Here is a 26,557-nt window from a genome sequence, read left to right on the forward strand (position 1 = left end):
CTGAAGAGAAAAAAAACATAACATGCTCTATGATAACCTTAAGTCTGTCAGATAAAAATGAGATGATGAGGAAAAATATTTTGGTCAAGTTTTACTTAAAAAATCTGTTGTAAATATAGACTGCAGATTGACACAATGTATTTCAGGACCTCAAATAAATAAAGGTTAAAAATGTTTAACAAATATATATAGTACAATTTTTATTGAAATATATGCATCTCTCCCATTAAGGTAAGAACTATTTAGAAAAACAACTTATCTAGCAAAAAAAGTATATATCCAAAAAAACTCTAAGAATTAGTACAAGAATGGTCAATGCTTGATCTACTGTCATTAGACACACTTACATGTTAGGTAAAAGCCAGTCCCAGTTATTATACCTACAAATGTGCAATAAATTCAACCAATACAATTATAGTTATACAAGGTTAATGACACCCCTTAATACATACTTACATAAAGAACTTGTTCTTCAGTAGCATGTAAGCAAAAAGCAATGAGAAAGCAAGCCCAGCAATACTAATCTCATAAGCTAACTCCATACAGAAAAATCCGTTTATTACTGACCTATAGGATCTCCTTTGGTCTCTGGTTTGAACTACTTTTATTTCTTTGCCACATCCTTCCAATCCTCCGACTTCAACTGACTCTTTCATAAAACATATTTTATAGACATGTTTATAAAGGTGCCTTTGGCAAAAAGTGCAAAAGCAAAATAATTTAACAGATATGACTCCTAAGCATTCTAGTTTTTAATTCTGAGCTTAAACTAAACCTACTGCATACGATTATATGCAGACAGTGGAGCAATAAAACAGGTATTAACCTGTGATCAGCCACCTCTCATGGCCTACACAAACCACATTTTTGGTGTAAAAATCTAATAGAAATTAAAATGCTATAATGTCCTAGAAATGTCCCCCTTTATCAGAGAGATTATTCCTCACATTACAATGTCAGAAAACGTCAGACTTGGATTTGAACTTCTCTCCTCCTCACATTTTAAGCATTAAGTGGAAACATCTCATTTGGAGCCTAAGCTACTTGACAGGCCCTGCTGATGCACACCTGCCCACAGCCCTTCCTCTTCCCATATCCCTCCCATAAACAAAGTCACTGGTATAAAAGAGGGGGAAAAAAAGAAAAGGTAAACCTTACAGAAATTACAAATCTCAACAGAGTTTTCTAAGGACACAGTAAAGTATTACTTATAGTATAGTTCAATTTGATCATTACTCATGCTGGCCAGCTGGCTAAGGACAGAAATGACCACACAAGCCAGGTATTTTTTCCATGTGGTATACAGACTTCCTCTTTTTTAAGCCCCATTTCTTTAGCTGAACAAATGCATCCCCAGAGATGTTTTCTTTTATTGCTATACATTAAGTGAGATTAAATAAAGAAATTACTCCTGGCAAATGTTTGTAAAATCTGGCTTTGGAATATCTGCTGGATACAGATGGATAGCCAAAGCCAAGGCACAACAAAGACATTTCTCATGTTCATGAACAAAATGATGAGGAAATGACAGCTTCTCTCCTGGCTGCAGACTGCTTGACTGGGCTGATTGATGCTCAGACAGCTAGCATGCACACATTTATCCCTGTACCATCAGCACTAGCAGGAGTTATCTGCTATCACACAGATCTTCCCAATTCTATCGTGTATATTAAAAATATCACACAGTGTATTCACTTATCACAGTCAAATACAGTTCAATTTAACAACCAATAGCATTGCTTAAGTCGAAGGGCTGAAGAAATATACTACAAGTTTCAGGAAGAAACCTGAATTTAAAGAGATATTAAAAATATCCTCAGATTAATCTCCAGGATAGATCTATTTATATAGTTGCTATAGAGATGAATGTAGCATGCACGGTGGTTTAAAAAAATGATTTCAAGTTCATTGTCTCCTTTACTTCTGTACCGTGGATGGATGTGAAAGGTCTGTGAAATGCAATTGTCTAAACAACAGGTCAGCTTCTTCTGGCTGCAAAGCGTGTTGCCCACCTTCATGCAGCACTTGGCATTATGTCTTAAATTGACTTAGCCAACACAAAACAAGGCTGAGATAAACTACATAGCTCCAACGAACACAAAAAATCTCAAGAGACATGGAAGAGAAGAAAAAAATACACTACTAACCTGTCAAAAGTTGGCACAAAGAATAAAGGAACAGTTCAATTGCTCTGCTTAAAACAAAGTAAAAATTGTAACAAAGCAATCTGGAAGACCAAAGGGTACTCCTTGAAGACCTCTAGGGCTTGGCCAAAGGTTCTAACTAGCAGAAACCATGGCTGCTCCCTCTAACATTACAGGTGAGCAGAAAGAAAGGAAGAGTCATCAACTTTCTTAAATGCTGACTTGATTGCTTCTGACAGTGGTCTTTAAACTTCATGCAATCACGGGATCAATCCTGCTGACTGGAGTGACTGTTCTTCCAAGCATCACTTCTCCATACAGACAAGAGCCTCTCCAAACCACTTGGAAAAAGACAAATAATGAACCTATCTTGTAGGAGAGAAGCCTGCGTAATCTGAAGATGTCTATACCAGGTAAAAGAAGGCAGATTATAGCCTCACAGCCATTTTAAGATGGCAGAAGCCAGTGCAGTCCCCACAGCCAGCTGTGTTTCTGCAGTCACTCCTTCCTTGCATGAATTCTCCCTTTGTGGGCACAGGCACTGGTAGGTCCTCACAGAGAAGCAGTTACTTACACTCTGCCTGGTTAAAAGCAGCAGGTTACTTATTCACACCAATGACATACCGTAAGACCCTTGCACAATCAGGCAGGATTGAATATTTTCTGCATTTTGCATAGGACCATGAAGTGATATATGGGCACATGGAGAACTTTTCACAAATTATTAAGAAGGAAAACGGCTGCATCTTGAAACACCTAAACCCAAAGTCTCAGAATTCATATTGGCTTGTAGCAAAGGAGTAAGGATCATTTCACAATACAGCCAGAAATCTGTCATTAATGATGGCTGGAGCTCTCAATGTGACTGTGGGAGTAAGAAGAACATTAATTCATTCTGAGGGCTCAGCTCTTCCTTTCAGAAGATTTCCATCTGCAATGACAGTCAGCCCATCACACTGACACTAGTGGGTGAGATCAGTAAGCATGACATAACACAAAGCTGACAATGATCTTTTAACACTCAGTTCTATGCCTCCATCAGCATAACTAGGAAAAAATTATGCAGTGAATTGTTCTTAATGTTTGTAAAGAAGCAAAGAACCTGTCTGCTTGCCTGAAGTGCTCAGCGTGTCCGAACGCTTTGACCAGAGAGCTGATGCATCTTGTTTACATCTAGATCTATGCATTCTAAATTCTAAGAAAGCAAGCACAAGTAGCATCAAAAATGTCTGTTAATAAATACATTTATCTACGAAGAGTATGTGAGAAGAGAAGACAAGCAAAAATGAAAATGAAAAGGCCTGCTGACTATGTGCATCAATATAACAAAGCCTGCACACGTGCCTCTAGTTGTAGTGCCCTGACACAACTGACGTGAACTAATTTGAATTGCTGATTAAACAGATGATCCACACCTACAAGTTCCATCTTTCAGAAACCACCCCTGGCTTCAGTGGCAACTTTTTGTCATTATCTCTGCACTTGATCTCACAAGTGTGCACACAAATGAGACAGGAAGGATGCGAGGGCAAAGGACAGCAGAGCTGATCCTTCTACTGGCTGCCTAAAATAAGGCTGCACTGAAGAGGCTGAAAAACCTGTAAAATCTGTAAAATCAAGACCTGCACTGAATGCAGCCTAGATTGACTTTTAACTGTACTGGATAGTAAACACTGCTTACCCAGACAGCAGTGGTCAATGGCTGAATGGAGATTGTTGACAAGTGCTGTCCCTTAGGGATCAGAATGATATCAAAAGAGGAATTGAGAGCACCCTCCGCAAGTGTGAGCAGATGACACCAAGCTGTGGGGGGCAGTCGACACACCTGAGGAATAGGATGTCACCCAGAGGGACCAAGACAGGCTGGGGTAGTGGGCCCAAGAGAACCTCATGAGGTTCAACACATCCAAGTGCAAAATCTTGCACCTGGGTCATAGCAACCCCCACTATCAGTACAAACTGGGGGATGTAAGGATGGAGTGCAGCCCTGCCAGAAAAGACCTGGGAGTACTGGTGGATGCCAAGCTGGACATGAGCCAGCAGTGTGCCCTCACAGCCCAGAAAACCAACTGTATCCTGGGCTGCATCCAAAGAAGCATGGCCAGCATGGTGAGGAGGTGATCCTGCCCCTCTGCTCTGTGCTGGTGAGGCCTCACCTGGAGTACTGCATCCAGATGTGGAGTCCTCAGTATAGGAAAAAGAGAGGGGAGATTTAGATTGGGTATAAGGAAAGATTATTTTACAATAAGGGTAGTGAGGCACAGGAACAGGCTGCCCAGCTAGTAGACGCCCCATACATGGAGATACTGAAGTTCAGGCTGAACCACTCTGTGAGCAACCTGATCTTCAAAGGTCCCTTCCAATTCAGATAATTCTATGATTCTTTGATGACAACAGCCAAAAACCACCACCACCACCAGGAAGAAGAACAAAGAGACAGGAAACACCTGGAAATAGATTAAAATAATGAATCTGAGTAGCGTGCACAGTCTAGCAAGAAGCATTTCAGTGATTCTCTGCAGTAACAATGCGGCACACCAGCACTTTGATAAAGCACTTTGAAATTAAAAAATAATCAACCCACACAGATTTTAATCAAAACACAGTAACTCCGCTTACATAACGCTCTCATTTAGTTCTCATTCCCACAAGATACAAAATACAAAAACTTATTCCATGTCCACACACTATCTCTAACATTTAGAAAACAAAGGTGTCTCTCCTCCGTAATCTCTCACATTTTTGTCTAACTTAATTGCATTTAAACTAGCATCTCATTTTCTCCCTCCTTCTTTCAAAATGTAATAGAGTGAGCTAATTAACACCTTTGGTATTTGTTAAGGCTCAATTCACATAGGATATCTGTTATATTTTCCACATGATTTGTACCACAGAAAATAGTTTCACCAGTGGCCACATCAACTTAACACACAAAGAGTGGTGTAGAATACCAACTAATATTGACTGGAAAATGGGAATGTATTGAAATAGCACATCCTACTGATGAATTCATTATGAAGTTTTAATTAAACTTGCCTCTCCGTTCACTTTTGCAATTTCAAGAGTATTAAGATTCACTGCTGGAAAGGAAAACAACTAATGAAAATACATCCAATTTAAAAAAAGATATTCTGGATAAAAGGAAAGTGTTCCTTAGGTCACTTGGGGATATTGTGGAAATATTACTGAAAATATTCCAATCTCATCTATCAGGAGCAGTTTGAGTATAAGTGAGGAAATCCAATCACAGTGTACCAGAATTTCACCAGAACTGTCCAATGACCATTCTCATTTCTGTACAACTCATACGAGAGCCTCACGGTGCTATCAATTTCAATTCAGAATTTTATTAAAAAGATATCACAGGAACTATTGAGCTGAATCACTCTGCTTACTGATTGCTAAGAGAATTATCTTCAATCCTCTGAGAGGCAAAAATTATCCACTTTGGAATTTATCAAAGACGTGATAATGATAGCATGATAAAGTAATGGTAAATACTTTTTCCCTGAGCAGTGGCTGACTGGAAATATCTGCCATGGTGAAAATCACCATGACTATCTATAATTTGTACTTGGCACTCTCAACTAATGAATAGGAACTTTCTTAACTTCTTACAAAACCCTTGCATTTGACTTCACAACACACACACATGCTCACAGAGAAAAGAAAACCATATTTTAGCTCCATATTTGTTTATTATCAGATAAGAAATTGTAAATTAAAATATGCAAGCTATTTTTTGATAAGAGCGTGGCTCAGTGCATTCATGCTAAGTAATCTTTAGCGTTTACAGCCCCTGCATGAAGTCTCCAAACTTCACCTTTAGTAATTACAATGTAAAGTCATCATCTTCTAACAGATGTATTCTACTAAATATTTAGCCAGCATCCTAACACAAATGCACTAAGGAGTTTGCTTCCCACACACTGCCCACAGGCATCTGAGGAGTGCTGGACTACCAGACAGCGTTTCATTGGTCAGATCTTCCAGTAAAACAAACAGGATTTCAGTGCCCATCAGCACAACCCAACATGCTGACCCCGAAGGCACAGTGCTGCTGCCTACCTCAGGGCTGCCACAGATCCGTTCCTGTAGCTCCTACAGCAAACACAGCAAAGCTCATCACTCATCAGGACATTGAAGAAGTGATTGCCTATTGTGATGTTACATTTGCATTAATTCCCCCCCCCCCTTCACAACACTTAATAAATCACTAGCATTCATGCATCACAGATAAGGCTGCTGCTCACTAGGTGATCTGTTTGATTGCCCATTTTCAGTGTTGTTTGTCATTAGTATCATCTATGGCTTTATGCTGAAGCAATATTTATCTCAAAAGCTCAGGAAAAAGTGCAAAAAAAACGTATTTTCCCACTTCACAAGTTGGTGAAGTACAGCTTTCTGGCAGCTTGGAGTGTATCACTTCTCTATTTTAATTGAGAACAGATTATATCCTGCCAGGAAAAAGAAATACTAATGTTCCATTTTTGAAAAAGTGAATACAGCACTAAATGTCCGAACCCCTTCCCAGCTAAGATATCAAACTACCACCAGTATGAAGAAATTCCACTAACACATCCCAAAGAACAGTTCTAATTTACTAAAGGAACTCTAATCCACTTGCAAAGCCATTCAAATTTACCCTTAAGTATTTTATCAAATAAGCCAATTCTTTGCCTGTTCAGATTTAATTAATATGAAAGAAGTTTACTGTTCTCTCGTGAAGGCGTTCTCTAAAAAACCCATCTTATTCAACATACATCACTGTCTTACTCAGCCATATAAAGTAATGTAGAAATAACCTTCCCTCCCTGCTACCTTTCCTTGCTGTTTGCTGGACAAGTTGCTTTAGTCTGAAGCTTTCCTTGGGCACTTTGAGTCTAAATGTTTCCACCTATGTTTTTCATAGTAACTGCTCACTCTTCACTGTATAACAAACATTTGCTATGTAAACATCAGCAGTCACTGAATTTTCAAATATGCAATACTAATGCTGAATTTCCTGCAATAAAGAAGCAATACAATTACCTTTAAAAATATATATTAGTGTGTATCATTTTGAAGTTTTCTTTTTGTGTACAGAGGAATTTCAATAATTCCCTGACCACAGGGAAAACTAATTTTATTGGGCATATCACATTTTGTATCTAATAAGACAACTACATCACAGCATACAACCATCACAGTGGAAATCTTTAACAGGTTGGGTAACTGTGAAAACATCCAGAGAAAACACCTAAAGCCAAATAAATCAACAGTGCGAAGAAAATAAGTTATGAAGACTGAGTCTAGCTGATGGAGAAATTAGCATGACTATTAAAAAACCACAAGTTTTTAGGTTAAGTAGAAGTCTGAGCAAGCTAATGCACACCACTGGCACAACAGCTCTTAGTCCAACATACTCAGAAATCATCTGAGAGTCTTAAATGCTTCCTGATGGCTGTACTGCTTGTCTGCCCACCTCTAGTCACAGCCTAAGCATAAACAGATGCTCCAAGTAGTTAATGCAATGGAAGACAGAACTTCTAATAGAAATTCAGCATGTTCTACAGGCACTCTAATATGCTTAAATCATTTTCTTTTGCTTTAGCTAGAACAAGAGGAAGCACGTTCTCATTTCCTGAACAGAAAATTAGCTGATATCTCTGCCATTGCTGCTGAGAGATAACCTGTGTTCTGAAATGGTATGTCCAGTGGTCTTGAACAAGGGTCTCATCAGGGTTCCAGTTGGCTGTTTTTTTTTTTTAAAGAGAGCTGAATTCTAGTCATTCAGAGAAGCTAGGACAGATTATTATTAAAAGAGACATTGTGGTTTTTTTCCTCTGTAAAAGTCTGTTTTATTTATTCCTTTTTCTTGTAATTTTAAAAGCATGAGAATGCATTCCTGCAAAATAGGACATATTCAGTGCATGATAGTTCCATCACTGGCATCAAATTAACACTATTTGGAAAGGCAACACACTGACTAATTCAGTGACAACACCTTTAGAGTCTCATGGACTGTAATAAATCTAATAAATCCATGCATTTCTAGCAAGGAGACTGCACTTAGTACAACAACCAACAACATTTATTTCTCCATTTCACCTTCATTTGCACTCTGAGGTTTTGATTCCTGTTTTACTGATCTTCTCTCTCATACATTCCTTTTTCAGACTCAGATTTTTGCCTAAAGTGATTTGTTCTTTCTTTTTTCCCTACTCCAAAATAGAATACTCCCTTTCTGTGTTCCTCTTTCCCACATTCTTAACAAATTCCCCCTACCAAATGTCTTCTCTCCCCTTAAAATGCTTGTTACTCAGGCCTCAATTCTACCAAAATCCTTCAAATGTTACCCACCAGACTTCATGGCAGAACACCAACCACGATCTCATCCATAGGCTGCAGGGACCAAGCTCCCAACCATACCTTCTGCTCAGTGCACAGAGAAAAGGGAGGGAGGGAGGAAGGAGGAAGGGAACAGAGACATGAATGGTGCTGACTTTTGAGGCTTACCAGTTTTATGTTGCTAGCTACAGGATATGAACTTTTTCTCCCTCAATTTTCTGCATAGATTTCATTCAGGCCTTCAGTCTTCTCTCACAGAAACAGTGTGGCCCACACTTCTCACTGACATTGTGCCATACACTAACAGAAAACAGCATCAGCTACACCATTAGAGATAGTTTCTAAAGATCAGTTAGCAACAGTGAGCTCTGAAGATCACATTTTTTTTAACAGTCTCAAATACCAATATTCAGAAGTCCAAAAGTCACTACCTAGCATTCATAGCTTATAATCCAACTAAGACTTTCTAGACTTTGGAAAATACTAATTTCCTGTCCAATTATATTAACACATTCAGAAAACAAAACAGAAAACAAACAAATAGGAAACAAAAAACCAACCCTACTGCAGATCCTTTCTTACCTGCATCCCTCTCATTTTCTGATATCGAGCAACGGCATCACTGATGGTGTAGACACGAACATGACCCATGTGAAGTTTTCCAGACGGATATGGGAACATAGAAAGCACATAAAATTTTGGTCTTGATTTCTAGAAAGGAATTGTTAGAAAGTTTTAACCACGAGTTAGCATTTCCCTGGAATAAATACATGTGTACATTACAAACTACAAATTATCATGAAAAGAAACAAAATTCAGATTCTTAGCAAAAGTCCTGCAAACTCCAAAGTTCGGGCCTGCAGAGATGTTTTACCAGACTTCACAGCCCTCTCATCAATTTATACTGATGGTTATATGGCACTTGAAATCACATTTTTAATAAACTTTTACTCAACTAAAGATAAATTGACAGCAGCTTAACAATCACCATTCCGTACCATAGCAGCTGTATGGCATTACCTGCATACTGCTAATGCTTCCAATCAATTAAAGAAAACAATAGATAAAGTAATTCTCTAAAGTTTCAGTAAGGGTTTTACATTGTATTTACAATGAATACGGTGCTCATACATGGCCAAGTTTGTGTAATATACTGAGAAACTACCTCACTTGTAATGGTACAAACATCCAGTGAAGTGAAACTCCTCAGCTTTACTCTTACACTCAGATACAAAGTAGTGTTAAAGTAGTATCCTGAAATTTAATTTAGTCAGGTTTGAGTAAACTGACAAAAATTACAGAGGAAATCAAACACTGTATCTCCCATAACTTATTCTTAAAATGTTTTGATTGCCACTGAATTTATCTTTGATACATGCTTGATAAGCTATTACATTATTTTTCTTTTAATAACGGTGCAAACAACAAAAAAGAAGATAGGGATTTGCTATTCTGAACTCTGCTCTATATTCATATTTATCATATTGCCTCTTAATAAGAGATTTTCTACTTTAATGGTCAGGACAAAACAAACACATACTTTAAAATGCCATTCATAACCTAGCATACCTATTATATGTACAGGCTATCTACATGTACATGTATTAGCACATAATAAAAGGAAAAAGGCTTAAGTTCATGCCTTCCTTGCTAGATGTACACACACCTGCTATTTTCATCTCAGTTTTCTTCGTCAGAAAAAGTAAGCCCCCTTCCTGTCTTTTGACAGTTGGATAGCATTGGTCTGTTATGCTGGAGAAGGGGCACATTTTTAGGATAAAAGAGCATGCAAACAAGAGGGGGCCAAAAATAAATTTTGATTTCTATGTGACTGAGCATAACTGAGAAACCAGAGAGTCAGACACAGAGGCTACGGTTGTTTTCAGCATCTTTCATTGCATGGGAATGTATTTTTTCTGTAAGTTACTCAGTACTTCTAACTCACTGTAAAATAGAACATACTGTTTAAAAAATCAACTTCCTGCAACAAAGATCACAGTGCCCAATATAATAGCTTGTCATTACCACAGAGAACATTACTTCAAAAAGTTATGAAAGTAAAAGATGTTTCTTTTAATGCTTTAAATGATTTCTGAATGTAATACAAAATTGGAAGGAATAATTGAGTAAACACTGTATACATTTACAAGCTCATACTCTGCTGAACACCATGTTCTTCCTTTCTTCTCCCACCTACTGCAGTATTTGCTTTTAATAATCTACTATTTTATAAAAATATTCCCCTCTCAACTATAATATACATCTCATCATTGTGAGCTAATTGCATTAAGGATTTTTAAATTAATTTTATTTTAAGGAAACAAAAACATCAAATTTCTCTAAATTTCTCACAATGCTTACATCCGTTTCTGAAATTCTGCAGAACTGCTCCTTTATTCTTGGGAACCACCAATTTTCCACTCTTCTCCTTGTCTCCTGCCCATAGTTTTTCTCCCATCTCCCCGTCTCGCTGTAAATAGTTCTGATACAAGCAGGAACCGGACTCCTCTGCCGTTTAATGAGTGCCAAGAAGCCATTCAGTTGTCTGCTCAAACATGAGGAACAGGCACCAACTCTCTGACAAACCGACTGCATTCTTAGTGCTATGGTGTCCATTCTGAAAAAGATAAAAATACACAGCTCAGTCTCCAATACAGAGCAGAGGTTACTAAGATTATACAGAAACTTGGTAACTCTGAAGTATGTTTTTTGCTCAGTTTAGATTACTTTGTTTTCTATTTGCATTTTATTCCCATGATTTAAATTATACAAGCATTTATGTTTTATCTAAGAGAATGAACTGTGGACCTTGCATTGAACAACATTGTTATGATAGATTTCTTCTCTAGCATTCCAACTCCCATAAAAGCAGCATTAGTCACTGAAGACCCAAGGAAATCAGCTGACTGAACAGAAGTGGGCTAACAGTGCTAGTAATCATTTAGATGAATATAGGGAGAAGAGGAAGTTGGATGAAATTATTCAGTAAAACTCCTGAATTTGTCATGAAGGATAAGAGATGGGGGAGGATTACTATAATTAGTAGATTTCAGCTAGGTATTCTAAATTGAGTATTGTGCTAAAGGCTTCCTTGTCAGTATAGGTTCCTGCTAGAACTTCCTGGGAAGCTTATACAATTCAGAACAGGTCTGATTTAATAAGGTAAGAAAGATTGGTTCTAGAGAGATCTATTCTCCGTAAACTGAAAACGCAATTAAAAGAATTCCTCATGTGCTTCAGAATGAGCGTTCCAAAATAAAAATTACTCAGATGTGAAAAAGATCAAATAGTGTTCAAGCTCATGACTGGTCCCAATAAGATACAGAAGCATAAAATCATTAAGGCTGGAAAAGACGACTAAGATCAGCTAGTCCAACCGCCAACCCACACCCACCATACCCACTAACCACGTCTCTCAGTGCCACATCCACACGATTCTTGAACACAGGGACAGTGACTGCACCACCTCCCTGGGCAGCCTGTTCCAATGTGTTACCATTCTCTGGACATGGTCCAAGGCCCTGATATTTTTCTTGTAGTCAGGGACCCAAAACTGAAGACAGTACTCGAGGTGTAGCCTCACTAGTGCAGAGTATAGAGATCATCTCCCTGCTCCTGCTAGCTTCCCTATTTCTAATACAAAACATTTAATTCTGATACAAAACATTTACTGATTTTACCAGATTTTTTTCCTACAGTAGAAAATAAGGCATTAAATAAAACCACCACGAATAAACCAACTTTTATATCCCCCCCCACATTACACGTTATACATCTTTAATGTACATCACATATATGCATACACATGCCTTCCCTGTCCGCCTCATTGCCTGCCTCCAGAATTGCACTTTTCTCTCCTCCTTAACGAGCAGCCTCTTTTAAATACTCTTTAATTACACAAAGCAACACCCTGAACTTTCTCCTTGCTAAATCTCTAAAACCTTTCTCAATTGTAATAACAAATCCAGAACTAGACTCAGGATTCCAAGCGCAGTTGCGTATGAGTTACTCAGAAGCCACTCAATTTCCTGGCCTCTACAGCATGATGGCATTTATATATGCAGCACAAAATTAGAAACAACTTCTTAGTAACTTGCCTACTTCACTGTAATTCTTACTGTTACTTTATTAACCCTATTACTTCGGCTCTGTAAGAGAAAGGAACTCTGTCCTTCCCTCCAGAAGCCGCTTTCAGCACTGAGGTGAGGGCTGCGGTCTCCCCAACCCCCCTCATGCACTCCTCAGGCCGTGTAGGACACAGGAAGACAGCACAAGCAGGGTATGTACGGCGTGACCTTTCCTGATGTGTGCATACAGCCGCAGGACAGGAATGGTGCCACAGGTACGGGCACCCCTCCCACTGCCACAGGCTGCGCGCCACGTACCGCACACCCCAGTAGTTTGAAAAGAGCATGAGGTCGGACTGATAGAATGGAAAGGAACGCAGCTCGAGATTCTGCATCGCAGTGATGCTGTAGGACACAGGCAAAGGAGCCTGGGAGAACCAACAGAGCAACGGGGAAGCTGAGGGAGAGGATGACTGAGGCGCGGAGGGCGCAGAGCGGACGGGGCCGGGCGGAGGTTGGAGACGTGCTGGCGGGAGGCGGGGGACGGTTACCTGCGCGCGGGAAGGCGCGGCGCAACACGCGCGCCCTCAGCTACCGCCTCCCACCCTGGGCGCCGCCATCTTGGGGTGGGTGGGGCGGCGGCTCTGCGCCTGCGCCGTTCCACGCGCACGCGCAGTGGGGCGGTGTGTGTGGGGCGGGGCTGGGCAGTGCCTGTCCCACGCTGCCGGGTCGGGCTGCTGGGTATGGGGTGCGATGGTCCTGCGGCTGTTGGATGCTGCTGCGTTGTGAAGGGACGTTGTAGTGCTGGGTTTGTTTTGTTTTTTTTTCCTTTTTTTTCTAATGAGAAAAAAATAAAGCAGAAGTCAATAAAGACAATTTAGAGCAGCGTAATTAATTCTAGCTCTGGCTGGAAAATGTCTTACCCAGCTGTCAACACTGTACAGTTCAGAGTTGTTTGTAATTACTGCAAGTTGCTTGTCATAACGGACAAGGAACAAGAAATACATTTATTTAGTCCTGTGGATTGTGCCCTTTTGCTTCCAGCAACAACTGGCTCTTTAAGTTTTTAAACCGTTTTATTGAGCGCTGTTTTTCTGCTGGAATTTAGATCAACACATTCTGTTTGTGCAACGCAATGCTTACATTAAGGTGAAGCTTCTTGTCTGCCAGAGCCAAAGCCTTCTTATGTGACTAAAAATACGTGTTTACCAAATAAACTTTCTGCTTGGCTGTGTGTACCTGTCAAGTCTGTTTATGCTGTAAGATTTTTGCCACAAAAGCAAACTGAGAGCAGCTCTGATACTTGCACTGCTTATAAACAAACTACTGCAACTCTGCCAGAGCTGTACATATAATTTTGGTATGCAGGGGACAGACACGGGTCAGTCCTCACCTGAGACCTTGCTCCAGGATCTTGTGAGCAGCAGCAACATGTCTGCATGTTGAAGGATGATGTTCTGCACACCTATCTAGATAGGATCAAAGTGATACTGGCTTAGTTCATTCAGGGATTGGCTTCTTATTTACTTACGCGGCATGTGGGACTTGAGAAGTCTGTCCCTGATCCATGAGCTCTCCTGATTCTCTTGAATTTTCTGATTCAAGAGCTCATATCCCCTAGTTCTCTGCCCAAGGTTACTACCTGTTAGACAGAGAGATAAGCGAGCACTCAACCCAACCCGTGCCTTGCCTATCAAGATGAACCATAGTGGAATTCAATTCTCATTCATACACTGGGCTGTAAACTATGACAGTAGACAGATCTGCTTTGTGATCTCTGCTGGATTCAGCTAGTTCCCACTTCTAAAGTGAAAAGAGCTGCCAGTCCCTGCGGGAAGCTTCTTTACTTTGTGAATAAAGCACCTCTCACCTCAACCTGGGACACGATATGGTAGAGATCAGACTGAATGGAGGTGGCAAAATATGAGAGAATTACTCCATCTTGTCTTTAAAACATTTTGAAAATCCAATTGCTCTCAAATTCAGAATTATCTAAATCTCTGGAATGTTAAAGTACCAAACATTAAACATATTGACCTATATTTCTCAAGGCCTGCCATCAAGATTATAGCTGATTGAGTCGTCAGACGTTGGTCTTATTTTTTAATCCATTCATCTCACTAAAAAAAAAAATGCTTTCTCATCCTCACAATCTGCTTATAATTTCATTCGCTTGAAGCTAAGGATAATCTGTTTAGATGAATACTAAATTAATTGCAATCTTAAATGCCTCCAAGGAAGCTAGATGGATGTTACACAGAAGTGCAGACGTACCATACATTGGGAGCACTTAGGGCTGGGCCCACGTGGAGCCTCAAGCACTTCTATATTCACCAAATTATGCAGCAATTCAAAGTGGATGTGGGTCAAGGTCAGGCATTCATCATAACACTGTTGAGATGTGCATGCTGCTAAAGTAGGTACTACTGGAGGGGGGGGTCAATGGATGGAGATTCTCTTGAACAACAACACTACACTGAGGTCTGCCTACATGCACCACTTAGCATCCACTATTTAAAAAAAAAATAAAATGGAGAAAAATAAGGAATAAATATCATTTTCAATTACTCTTTAGTTCCCTCTGGGAGGAGTTGGTGGTATGATTCTTGTAGCAATTAGACAGATCACTGCAATAGAAAAGACATTACAACAAAGGTGCAATAACAAAAGGACCAGGACAATGGAAAGGTGCTACAAGGGAAGGAAAGAAGATTGGTCACCTATACCAGAAGATTCTAGGTTTGCAAAAGAAAGCTTCAGCAAGGAGAACCCTCCAGAAAAAAATCCTTCCCTTGTGGCAATCAGCCCTTAAATGGGGTCTAGAAGAGGTACAGCCAGGCTCCACCCCTTCTGGTCACACAGCTGAATTGCCTTCACCTGTGCTCCATGGCTGACTCAGTGCTTGCCTCGGGTGATCAATCAGTGGTTCAGGCCATGACTCAACAGTTCCCATACAATTCTGATTAGCTGGGGGTTGGATGTTAGTAGAGGATCTTCAAGGTCCTTTCCAACCCAAGCTATTCTCTGATTCTTTGAAAAACAAGTAAAAAACATTCAGCACAGGTTTCAGTTATGTATTATTTCAGGACAGATAGAAGATGACTTCTGTCAGCAGTAGATACTACTAGGACCTTACTCCAAGAATACACTGATCTTTTCATTTGTGTCACTCTCCCACTGATTTTACTGAAGCTCATTCCGCTGCATGTGGATTCTGATAGAGAGGAAGGTAGACAGTATCAGATGAAGCTAAACAAGATGCGTGATTGTCTCTAAACAAATTAAAAAGAAGTGAGGTAAACTGAGATCAATCAAAAACAGACACAGAAAGAAAGAAGAGCAAAGCTATTTTGAGCAGCATGATAATCCAGGAAGATAAAAAACACATGCACATGTATGCTGATATCTGGCATTTGGGCTTGCTCATTGGTTTAGTCATGATAAAATTAGTAGAGTTCCCAATCTGCTAAGCACTAATTATTTGGAATCACCATTTTAAAAGTTTTCACTGAGATTCAGTGTCACCAAGAAGTTCAAGAAATTGCATATGGTCTAAGGAGAAAAGCCAAACACACATTAAAGCTTTCTTCCAAATGCTGATACTAACGTTTCCTTACTTTTTTAACATATATTTTCCTCACTCACCAACAGCTGATGCACCTTTTCTGTCTTCTGTGCCCTATCTGCATGTTCTGATGGATGTAAGGTTAGCCAAGTTGTGAAAGTGGAATAATTTACCTGCTACGTGTAAGACAAACACAAAAAGAGTCAGGGAAAAAGACCGGGGCAGTGATGCTTTTAGAGGGCTTGAGATACTGCTGAAGATTACAGAGGGTTTAGAGGCTACTGTACTTCTGCTTTGTTCTTTAATTTCTGTGTACATGAGTTGAATAAATGCAGTAGCAGAGTTTATACCAAGTACATTGCTACATTCAATGTCCAGATGTGCCAAGGACTCCAGCCAGAATATCAAACTATGAAGCCTTCAAATAGTAGGGTGTACTGTAACGTAGTGAATGCAAGAGATCCTCAGACTTTTCCAAACTGGGGACCTACCCACTCTCCCATTATCCCCACCTTCCCAAACAAAACCTTGGGTTTGCTTGTTAATCTGGGCCATTTGCAAAGACTCATTATGAGAAATTAGTGATACAATGACATTAGTATTTACCTTTCTGTGAACCTTAATAGTAAGTTATTTTCTATGTGGCTGGTAGTCTTCTGTTTCTTTTTTCATGCTGGAACTGCACAGCATTTGCACTGCCTTGTTTGTTAGCATTTTTATTAATCAACACAAAGCCCGGAGATAATTTAGTCATTAGATAATTCATTAGTTCCTGTATGAGGAATCTGCAGAAGTGCCCCAGTTGTCTGTCACTTAAATAGACATGCTTTCCACATTTCTGTATAAGTTACTAGAGTTGATGTTAGTGTTTCCTGGCATTGTTCTTTTGCTCCAGTATAAAAAATATTTCTGGTATTTTTCTGGCTTCTTTTGAAAAGAGAAGTAACAGGCAGTACTTAGAGTAAAAAATAATGTTTATTGCCTGCATATTTCAAATCCAGCCTTGTTTCATGTAATTAGTTTGCTTGTTGTTGTTGTTTTTCCACTAGACTCCTTTAGAACTGCTTTTGCTTATGAATTTCATTTTCACTTTATTAACATATATGTGTATTTAGAGGTTTTGCTTTAAAGCATAAGGTCAGATAACAAACACAGGTGACTGAATTGCAGAGGTGTAAAGAGTAGCACTAGAGAATATAAAAAAAAATAATTAATAGACTATATAATTAAAAAAAAAAAAAAAAAAGCCAACAACCTTCTCTCAAAGCCCTATCTCCCATCTGAGACCAGATCTCAAGGGGAAGAATTCCAAATGACAAGTTAAAGTGTACCTGTTAAATAATAATTTAACTTGTACCTGTACAAGTTAAATGCGTACTGGAGGTGAAGAGATGTTTGCAAAATCAATACACTTTTGGTTGTTGTTTTCTTTCCTTCATCAACAATCCAATTTTCAAGCAAAGTAATCCATGCTGTTTATCCGCCTTGGCCACCTTCTAATTCACTGGCACAATTTTGTTGTTGTTCAAAGCTAGTTAGACATAGCGAAGAGCAAAACTACACTTATGCAGCATTCAGAGCTTGATGTTTCTTACCTTTAATCTGAAAAAAAAACAAGGATGTTTTAAAGATCTCTGAAGTTCTAAGCTGTCCTAGTGAACCAGTGGACTCTGCTAGTGGTGATGTACTGTCAGTAAGTTGTCCACGACTCAGATGCATCTGGCACTGATAGCCTCTCTTTTTTACACGTTGGAGCGCAATTCTTGGAGCTAGGCTGCAGAGTAGGACAGCAGGAAAATCAAACAGTTGCCTGTCCCATCAGGGAGGTGAATTGGCTTGGCAAAGGGCTCAATGACTGCCAGAGCCAGAACGAAGCCAGGGATCATCCAATGGAGAACAGTGTAGGGATGTGAATGGAGCAGGAGAAAAATGATGAAACCTGTCCCTTTGGGTTGGACAGGAGATTGTTGGGCTGTCTCGGTCCCTATCACCCACATTCACAGAAAAACTGTGATTTACAACATCGTGCACTACCGCATCAGAGAAGAAAGAGTAAACAGAGTAAATGAACCCCTTGTTGTGTGATGATGTTTCTTTTCTCATGTTAAAATAGGTGGAGAATGGACACTTTCCATTCACTATAACAACCTGCTTTTTACACTGATGGCCAAACTTCATCATAGCAATTATCCAACATCTAGACTGCACTTAAACTTTCTAATGATATCTGACAGCAGGAAACAATCTGAGTGCTGGATAAAATCATCCTGCACACCAGGGTTGTCTTTTCAGCTGTTAGCAGGCTTCAGGAAGGACAGCAGTAGAACAGGATGAAAATATCTCAGTCTTAAAATTAATGAGCAAAAAACAAACAAAAAAAAGATCTGTATTGGGTGGAAAAGTTAAAATACTAATTTATACTAAAAAGCTCATTGCAGCTTGGAAATTGTTGTACATGCACACTTAAGTATGTGTGTAGATACTGCCTGCATATATAAAAATATAGCAGACATATCACATATAAACATGCCCCACATGGAACAAAATGTGATTTAGGTTTTTCATTTCCCTGTATTTCTACATACAGTGTAATTACTAAAGGAGAAAGAATGATTGCATTATTCTTGCTAGCTGAACTGAAAACAAGATGAAAGGAGCCCATGTTTACCAGGGAGCACAGTGCTAGAATAACCTGATAGCTTTCCCTAAATGAGATAATGGATTTTCCAAAATTGAAAATGTGGTAAATCTCATTTGGACCTTAGTAAAGCACTTGATACACTCCTAAATGGCAAAATAGTAATGAAGCAAAAGAAGTTGGAGATTACAGAGGACATGAAAGGCAGGAAGGAATTGACTGATGGAAAAGAGCAGAGGAAAGGGAAGAAGAGACAAGAGCCAAGAAGCAAGTTACTGAAAAGTTACTCAAGGGTCACTTTTAGGACCAGTGCTGGTAATATTTTCATTACCTACACAGGAATATGAATATGATAGGTGTGCTATTGAAATCTGAAGATGAAGGAACACAGCTAATACAGAAGACAACAATCGTATATTAAAACCTTTTTGACTTGGACAGGTACATAAATGGGAAACAGTGTTTGATTAGAAGACAATGTAAGGATGTGCACTTCAGGGTTAATGAGAAATTTCTTCTCTAAGTGAGAAGAGCTGACTCAGGCAGACAGAATTCTGGGTATCATAGATGATCACCAGATAACTATGAATCAACTGTGGAATGAAGCTGTGAAATAGGTGGACATGCTCATAGCGCACTTCAGACACGGTATTTCCAGCAGAAAGAAAGTTTCATTGTAAAGGCATGGATGAATGCACATCTGCAACACAGTATACAGTCCCTGCCACATTTCTGTAAGAAAGATGAATTCATCTGCAATGAATGCAGAGAGGTACCACACAGCGTGTTATATGAGAGGTGACGTAAAGCACTGCTGAGACTGCATGCTAAAGGCTACGGCAGGATACTGACTTACATCTAAGAATGTATTGCTTGGGTTATTACCAAGAACAGGGAAGAACCATTTAAGGAAACTAATAATAAAACCTAGACATACTGCATTTAGACTAGAAAGAAAATCAGATTCTCACTACTGCATCAGAGAGGTCCTGTAACAACTTTCCACAAGAGTGGAAACAACCTCCCTCTTCCAATAAACTGCACTACTTTTAGGACAAAATTCAACCCATTAGCAGAAAAGGTGATGTGACATGATCTCTGTAGAGAGCTGGGGTCTGGTCTGTGTTTGGTAATAGAGGAGGCCCCTTGAAGTACTGTAACTTATTTCCCTGGAAAAATTCTGAATTACCTTCTGAAGTGACCTTGCCCTATAGACATGAGCTTTGAATCACATCCTGCAGTATAGTGGGGAGCCTGAAGGTCCTACAGGTGCAAAGCTGTAAATCGCTTTCTTCTGACCCCTCAAAACTGCTTATGCTTTAATAAAAAAGTTAACTTTTGAAAGGGGGAAAGTTCCTTAGCATATTTTTCAGAAAAAAACCTTCCTGCATAGCTTGCAGGCATACCAGATGTACCAGATAAGCTCATTCAGCATTCTTTATTTATGTTGAAATGATGTGATGAAGATGGGCAGGAGAGGATGTTCTGTGCTTTCCTGTCCCAAAAAGAAGATTCAAGCAAAGGATATGCAATTTCAGCAAAGGATGTACCTTCATTCATTCCTTATCGACATAAAATCACTTGTTCACACAAGAATGACCTAAGCCTGGGAACAGTGGTCATGGACTCAATGCCTTTCCCTATTAGCATTTTTTAATAATTGAACCATGACAACACCTTGCTGTTGGGTGATAAAGGAGGCACTGAAGTACAGCAAAAGGCAAGCAGACAGTTTTGTTGTGCTAGGACACTGTGCCCACTTTCTGCGTAAAGCAACCGGCTCACTTTCTCCATAGGCATGCACAAAAGGAACTGCACCACATGGAGCCCATGCTGGGCATTGCTCTGGAGGCACTGTTGGCCAGGGCCTATTTTAGTTGAGGAAGGCTTTTCACTAAGTCAGAAAGACCATCTGGTGGCAATGCAAGGCATCTAAGTCAGAGCCTCCTTCTCTTCATGGACTTCAGGGAACTAGCCTGGTTTAAGGATCGCTTTTGTAAATGCTTTTGTTTTCAGCTGTGCCCTCTGGACGTGATGGACTGTTGTAAAGCTGGTTGCAGGATACCTCTGCATTTTAGAATTATTATTTTATGTACCAATCTGCTGCTTCTCATCGTGCCTGTGTGGGGAGGAGAATCTGCAGAAAGGCCAGCAGTGCAGAAGTGTTTTTGGTGAAAAATGGTGTGATGTTCAGTGCAAGTCTGTGTGCCACACTACTGATGCAATAAGGACTCTGTGATCAACAAACACAATAAATGAAAAACGTGAGAGTTCCAGGAGGAGTGCTAATAATCTGTTGTCAGGCTCAGCCCAATGGCAAAGAAGAGAGGGGACACAAATACCAGTTTGAGAGCCAAGTCTCAGAAAGGGGTTGTACCAGTGGCACAGCCTGCAGTTGTGGCCACGCGGGCAGCCACATGGCTGCTCCAACTTGTACAGCTTGAAAGCCTCAAGGATCCCACATCTGGGAATGGTGACAGCTATTTAGCTGCGAGGCCAGCAGAGACCATTGTGCTGCTTTAGATTACTGCAGATATTACAGCTGGAAAAATTATGATGCTATTATGATCCCCTTCTGTCTCATACAATTACAGATACCTTCTATTCTTTATTAGCACTGTTTGCAGCTCTGAGCACTGCTAAAGGAATTTTTAATTTAATTTTCCTTGGAAAGAAAGCAAAAAAGGACTGGTGAAGCATTGTACATGCCGTTTGAAGTCTGATAGTTTTTCCTAATGATCATCTACTATGACTTAACTTTAATCTTTTCTTTCTTTCTTTCTTTCTTTTTTTCTATTTTTATTAATTTATTGATGTTGCTATCAAACAGATCTATCTTAATCCCTTGTAGACTATGGAGATAATAAGTTCATTTCATAGAATGATTGTGGTTGTTATCTACAATACATGCACTATTCAAATTCATTGGTACTAGATAGAAATCCTTTTGTTTCCCAATGATAAGACTAATAGGAGAATCAAATGCACTGTAATGCTTCCATACCAACTGACACCACATATTCGGATCTGATGTTATTAAACCCACCACTCTATTTCTAGCTGAAAATAAAGAAAATGATATCACAGAAACTATATAAGAGAATGGAGTATACTGCTGCTTAATAGAAGATGCTTGAGATTTATATGCTATATCTAAAAAAAAGAACAACTATTTTAAATCTTAGGCACTTGTATTTCACCAAAGGCTTTTTACGTGGCTGCAATTTTTTTAATGGTTGAGAGTGTCTCTTTGGAGAGCAAGGCTCATTTTAGATTCTGTTCTCATAAATAAACAAAGACAAATTGTAGTCTGGAATTCAAGGCAAGTTTGCCTCTAGCTGTGCAGACCCACAGTGATTCTCAGGTGACCTGTCGAAGTGTCCTGTCTTTGTGTCCTGTGTAAGGAGTTCAGGATTGCTTCAGCAATCAAATCAAACTTTCTTTAGTTCAGTCTGACCTTGTGAAAAACAATTTGCACAGTGAACAAAATGCCAAGACACCATTCAGATACTCTGTATATAAAAACATGCAGATTCCTACTTTTGAGTCTTCGTGCTTCTGCAGGTTTTTCTGGCTGTATTATTTCCTGTGCTAAGTGCTAAGACTAAGCAGTGCATATAATGTTTACAGTTTTGACATTTTGCAAACCCAATACTTATATCATTACCTTACACTAATTTAAACATTGTTTTCTACTCTTTACCATATGGAAGCCCAGTAGATGAGTAACAAATAGAAAGCAGATTGATATCTAGAATTTCCAGCACACATTAGCACTGCTTTTACATTAATGGGATGCTCAGATTCCTTAAAGACTGTTCAGGATTTTTAGTGCCTATCTTTTCATAAATCTGGAAAGACGAATGGAGAAATAGGAAGACAAAAAGGTGTATAAGAAGTCTGCAGCATGCCTTTAGACATGCCATCAGAGAGGAGAAATGAAATTCAATTTTTTATGAAAATTTAGAAACTCTAAAATGGTCCATAACACATATGCAAAAGGTGATTCTTGGGCAGTCCTATGGCTCAGTATCTTATGAAATACCATACGCACACTGAATGATTTCTATCCCTTAGGATAGTAGACAGTCTTCGCTTTCTAATGATATCAACAAATCCATTCCTGCTTTAGTGCCTCCAAGGATTCTCTGCCTCAAGCTAGACACAGTTTCAGTTCTGTAGACTTACTGTTCAAGGGCTGCACGTAAATGTAGTTTTTGGAGATAAAATTCATGTTTTAAGAAAGACAAATCTTTTGAATGTCTGGCATATTGTTCTGTATTTTCAAATTGTAGCTACTATTTGTAAAATGTTGGTGTGAGAAGCTACCACGTGGCATGTGTTTATTGGGACTCATTTTCCTAGAAGTAAGGAAGACACAGGAACATGATAACTACAGTTTATTGGTTACTTAGCTGGTTGACTGATTATCTACCTGCTGAAAAGAGAGTAAGAGTGCTTTTTGTTCTGGTCTCCTAGATATCACATGGTTAAAACTCATCATCAGGCTTTGTGAACAATTAGTCATTAAATTTACAATTATAGAATCATAGAATCACTTGAACTGGAAGGGATCTTTAAAGGTCATCTAATCCAACTCCCCTGCATCTACAGCTAGGTCAGGTTGCTCAGAGGCCCGTCTCCAGGGACAAGGCATCCATCACATCTCTGAGGAACCTGTTCCTATGCTTCACCACCCTTATTGTAAGAATTTTTTTCCCTATATCCCATCTAAATCTCCCCTCTTTCAGTTTGAAACTGTTTTCCCTTGTCCTGTAACAACAGATCCTGACAAAGAGTCAGTCCCCTTCCTTCTGCCCGCCTTTGATACCAAAAGGCTGCTTTCAGGTCTCCCCAGAGCATTCTCTTCTCCAGGCTGAACAGCCCCAGCTTTCTCAGCCTGTCCACCCAGGGGAGGTGTTCCATCCCTTGGATCATTTTTGTGGCCCTCCTCTGGATGTGCTCCAACAGGTCCACGTCTCTCCTGTACTGAGGACTCCACATCTGGATGCAGTACTCCAGGTGAGGCCTCACCAGCACAGAGCAGAGGGGCAGGATCACCTCCCTCGACCAGCTGGCCATGCTTCTTTGGATGCAGCCCAGGATACAGTTGGTTTTCTGGGCTGTGAGGGCACACTGCTGGCTCGCGTCCAGCTTGGCATCCACCAGTACCCCCAGGTCCTTTCTGGCAGGACTGCACTCCATCCTTACATCCCCCAGTTTGTACTGATAGTGGGGGTTGCTATGACCCAGGTGCAAGATCTTGCACTTGGATGTGTTGAACCTCATGATGTTCTCTTGGGCCCACTACCCCAGCCTGTCTTGGTCCCTCTGGATGCCATCCTATTCCTCAGGTGTGTCAATTGTTCCCCCACAGCTTGGTGTCATCTGCTCACACTTGCGGAGGGTGCTCTCAATTCCTCTTTTGATATCATAGATGCAAATATTAAAGAGCATCAATCCTTGAACTGACCCTTGAGGGACAGCACTCATCACCCATCTCCATCCAGACATTGAGACACTGACCACCACTCTCTGGGTGGATCTTGCAACCAGATCCATCAAACGGCCCACATTTCAAATCCACATTTTTCTGATTTAGAGAGGGATGTTGTGGTGGACCATGTCAAAGGCCTTACTGAAGTCCATGTAGACATCAATGGATCTTCCCTTGTCCACTGATACAGTAACGTTATCACAGAAGGCCACTAGATTATTCAGTTAAGGACTTGCCCTTGGTGAAGCCATGCCAATTGTATCACCTCCCTGCCTTCCATATGCCTTAACATAGTTTCCAGGAGGATTTGCTCTATGATCTTCTCTGACACAAAGGCGAGGCTAACAGGGTGGTAGTTCCCTGGGTTTTCCTTACTACCCTTCTTAAAAATGAGTCAACATTCCCTTTATTTCCAGTGACCAGGGACTTCACCTGACCACCATGACTTTTCAAATATCATCAAGAGTGGCTTGGCAACTATGTCAACCAACTCCCTCAGTACTCTGTGATGCATCTGAATGGGACTTATGGATGTTCAGATTCTTCAGGCAGTCACAAACCTGATCTTCACTTACAGTGGAAGCGACACTGCTCCCTAAGTCCCCACCTTCCAACCCATCCTTTTGAGAGGTGTGTGAAAAGCAGTTGCCAGTGAAGACCCTGGCAAAAAAGTTGTTGAGTACCTCAGCCTTCTCCTTGTCTGTTCTTACTAGCCTGCCTGTGTCATCCTCTAGAGAGGTACACCCTCTTGGGATTTCTTTTCCTGGTTCATGTATTCGTAGAAGCCTTTCACATTCTTCTCTGCACCCTTTTCCAAGTCCAGTTCCAGTTGCGTTTTGGATTTCCTGCCCTCATCCCTATGCAGCCTAGCAGCAATTCTATACTCCTCCTAGGATACCTGTGCCTGCATCCACTGCCTGCGTATTTTCTTCTCTTGTTCTAGTTTGACCAGCAGGTCCTGGTTCAGCCACGCTGGTTTTCTTTCTTCCTGACTCCCTAGAACCTGGGAATGGAGAGCTCATGTGCCCTAAGAAAAGCTTCCTTAAAGATCTGCCAACACTTCTCCCCTACTTTGTCCTTGAGGACAGTTTCCCTGGGGGTTCTGTTGACTAACTTCTGTTCTTCATACAGGGGACAATACCGCCTCCCCTCCACCTCCGCCTGTCCCTTCCGAACAGCTTGTAGCCATTGATAGACACACTCCAGTTGTGGAAATCAATCCACCAAGTTTCAGCAATGGCTACATTGTGGTTTTGCAGTAAAACAGTAGCTTCCAGCTCCTGTTTGTTTCCCAAGCTGCGTGCATTGCTGTAGAGGCACTTCAGCTGTACAGCTGACCTTGTCATCTTCTTGGAGGATAACTCCTTCATTCCTTTGAAGTTTTTCCCTTGAGTTTCCTTGCTCCCTTCTCCTATTTCCTCAGTGGTCCATGGCTCATTGTTACAAGATTTCAAGTGAGCTGCAGTGTTGCCAGCACATCTTAGGGCAGCAGGTTGAGGGTCCCTACTAGTACCCTGTCCCTCTAACCTACCTATGCCAGCCCACACCTTATCATGGGTAAGCTTGATGTTAACTCCCTCCTTCTTCAAACCTAGTTTAAAGCCCTGCCAATGAGCCCTGCTAGCTTTTCCACAATGACTCTTTCCTGTTTGAGAGATGAAACCCATCAGGTGAACTCAAGCCTGATGCCATCCATGTAGGCCATCCCATTGCCAAAAAAACACTGAATTATGGTGATTGCACCAGCCACAAAGCCCAGTGTTTATAGATTGGATCCTACTTCTTATTTTGGTGTCCTTAGCCACTACAGGAAGCTGAGATGAGAAGATGACCTGTGCCCTCGATTCTTTTGGCATCCTGTTGAGAAGGAAATTTGTTGGCTTCTTCATCATTATAGATCCCCTTTCTATTTCCTTCTTTCCCCCTAAAATGTAGGGGAAGCAGCAGGTTTTCCTTACCTGGACTGAACCTATTCAGCGATATTCCATGGTTTTCATGATTGCAAAGATCACTAAAGAAGTAAAAGGTGTTTTGTTTTACTTTTTTTCATTTTACATAAAGCCCTTTATTTAGAAGCTGAGGAAAGGTAGCACAGTATATAGTGTCTCAGGAAATCTAGAGTTTTCCTCAGCCTGACAGTAGCCTGCTGGATGATCTTGCATTAGTTCCTTCACTTTTGGGTTTCAAATACTTGGCTCCCGCTCACCCCACATCTAAGAGGTTTCCCATATCCAGCGACTTAAAGCTGAGAGGTAGGAATCCACGTAACATAACAAGAAGAGAGCACACTACTCTAAATTTCAAAGCTTTCATTGT

At 40.3% G+C, this 26,557-nt stretch overlaps 1 protein-coding gene and 1 pseudogene across 1 annotated transcript in view; one reads left to right on the forward strand and one right to left on the reverse strand.

Moving 5' to 3' along the window:
• The window catches only part of LARS2 (leucyl-tRNA synthetase 2, mitochondrial), an 81,387-nt gene extending 68,134 nt beyond the window's left edge, over positions 1-13,253 (reverse strand). Inside the window, exons 1-3 of the mRNA XM_019616578.3 lie at positions 13,093-13,253; positions 10,836-11,091; positions 9,057-9,185 (exon numbers count right to left, since the gene is read on the reverse strand). Coding sequence (XP_019472123.1) covers positions 9,057-9,185; positions 10,836-11,090 — 384 coding nt within the window. The 5' untranslated portion in view covers position 11,091; positions 13,093-13,253. The remainder of the gene's footprint in view (positions 1-9,056; positions 9,186-10,835; positions 11,092-13,092) is intronic.
• On the forward strand, positions 13,011-24,261 carry LOC146544154 (uncharacterized; annotated as a pseudogene).
• The last annotated feature ends 2,296 nt before the right edge of the window (positions 24,262-26,557 follow it).

Source organism: Meleagris gallopavo, chromosome 6, assembly GCF_905368555.1.
Source record: "Meleagris gallopavo chromosome 6, MGAL_WU_HG_1.1, whole genome shotgun sequence".
Classification (NCBI taxonomy): Eukaryota; Metazoa; Chordata; class Aves; order Galliformes; family Phasianidae; genus Meleagris; species Meleagris gallopavo.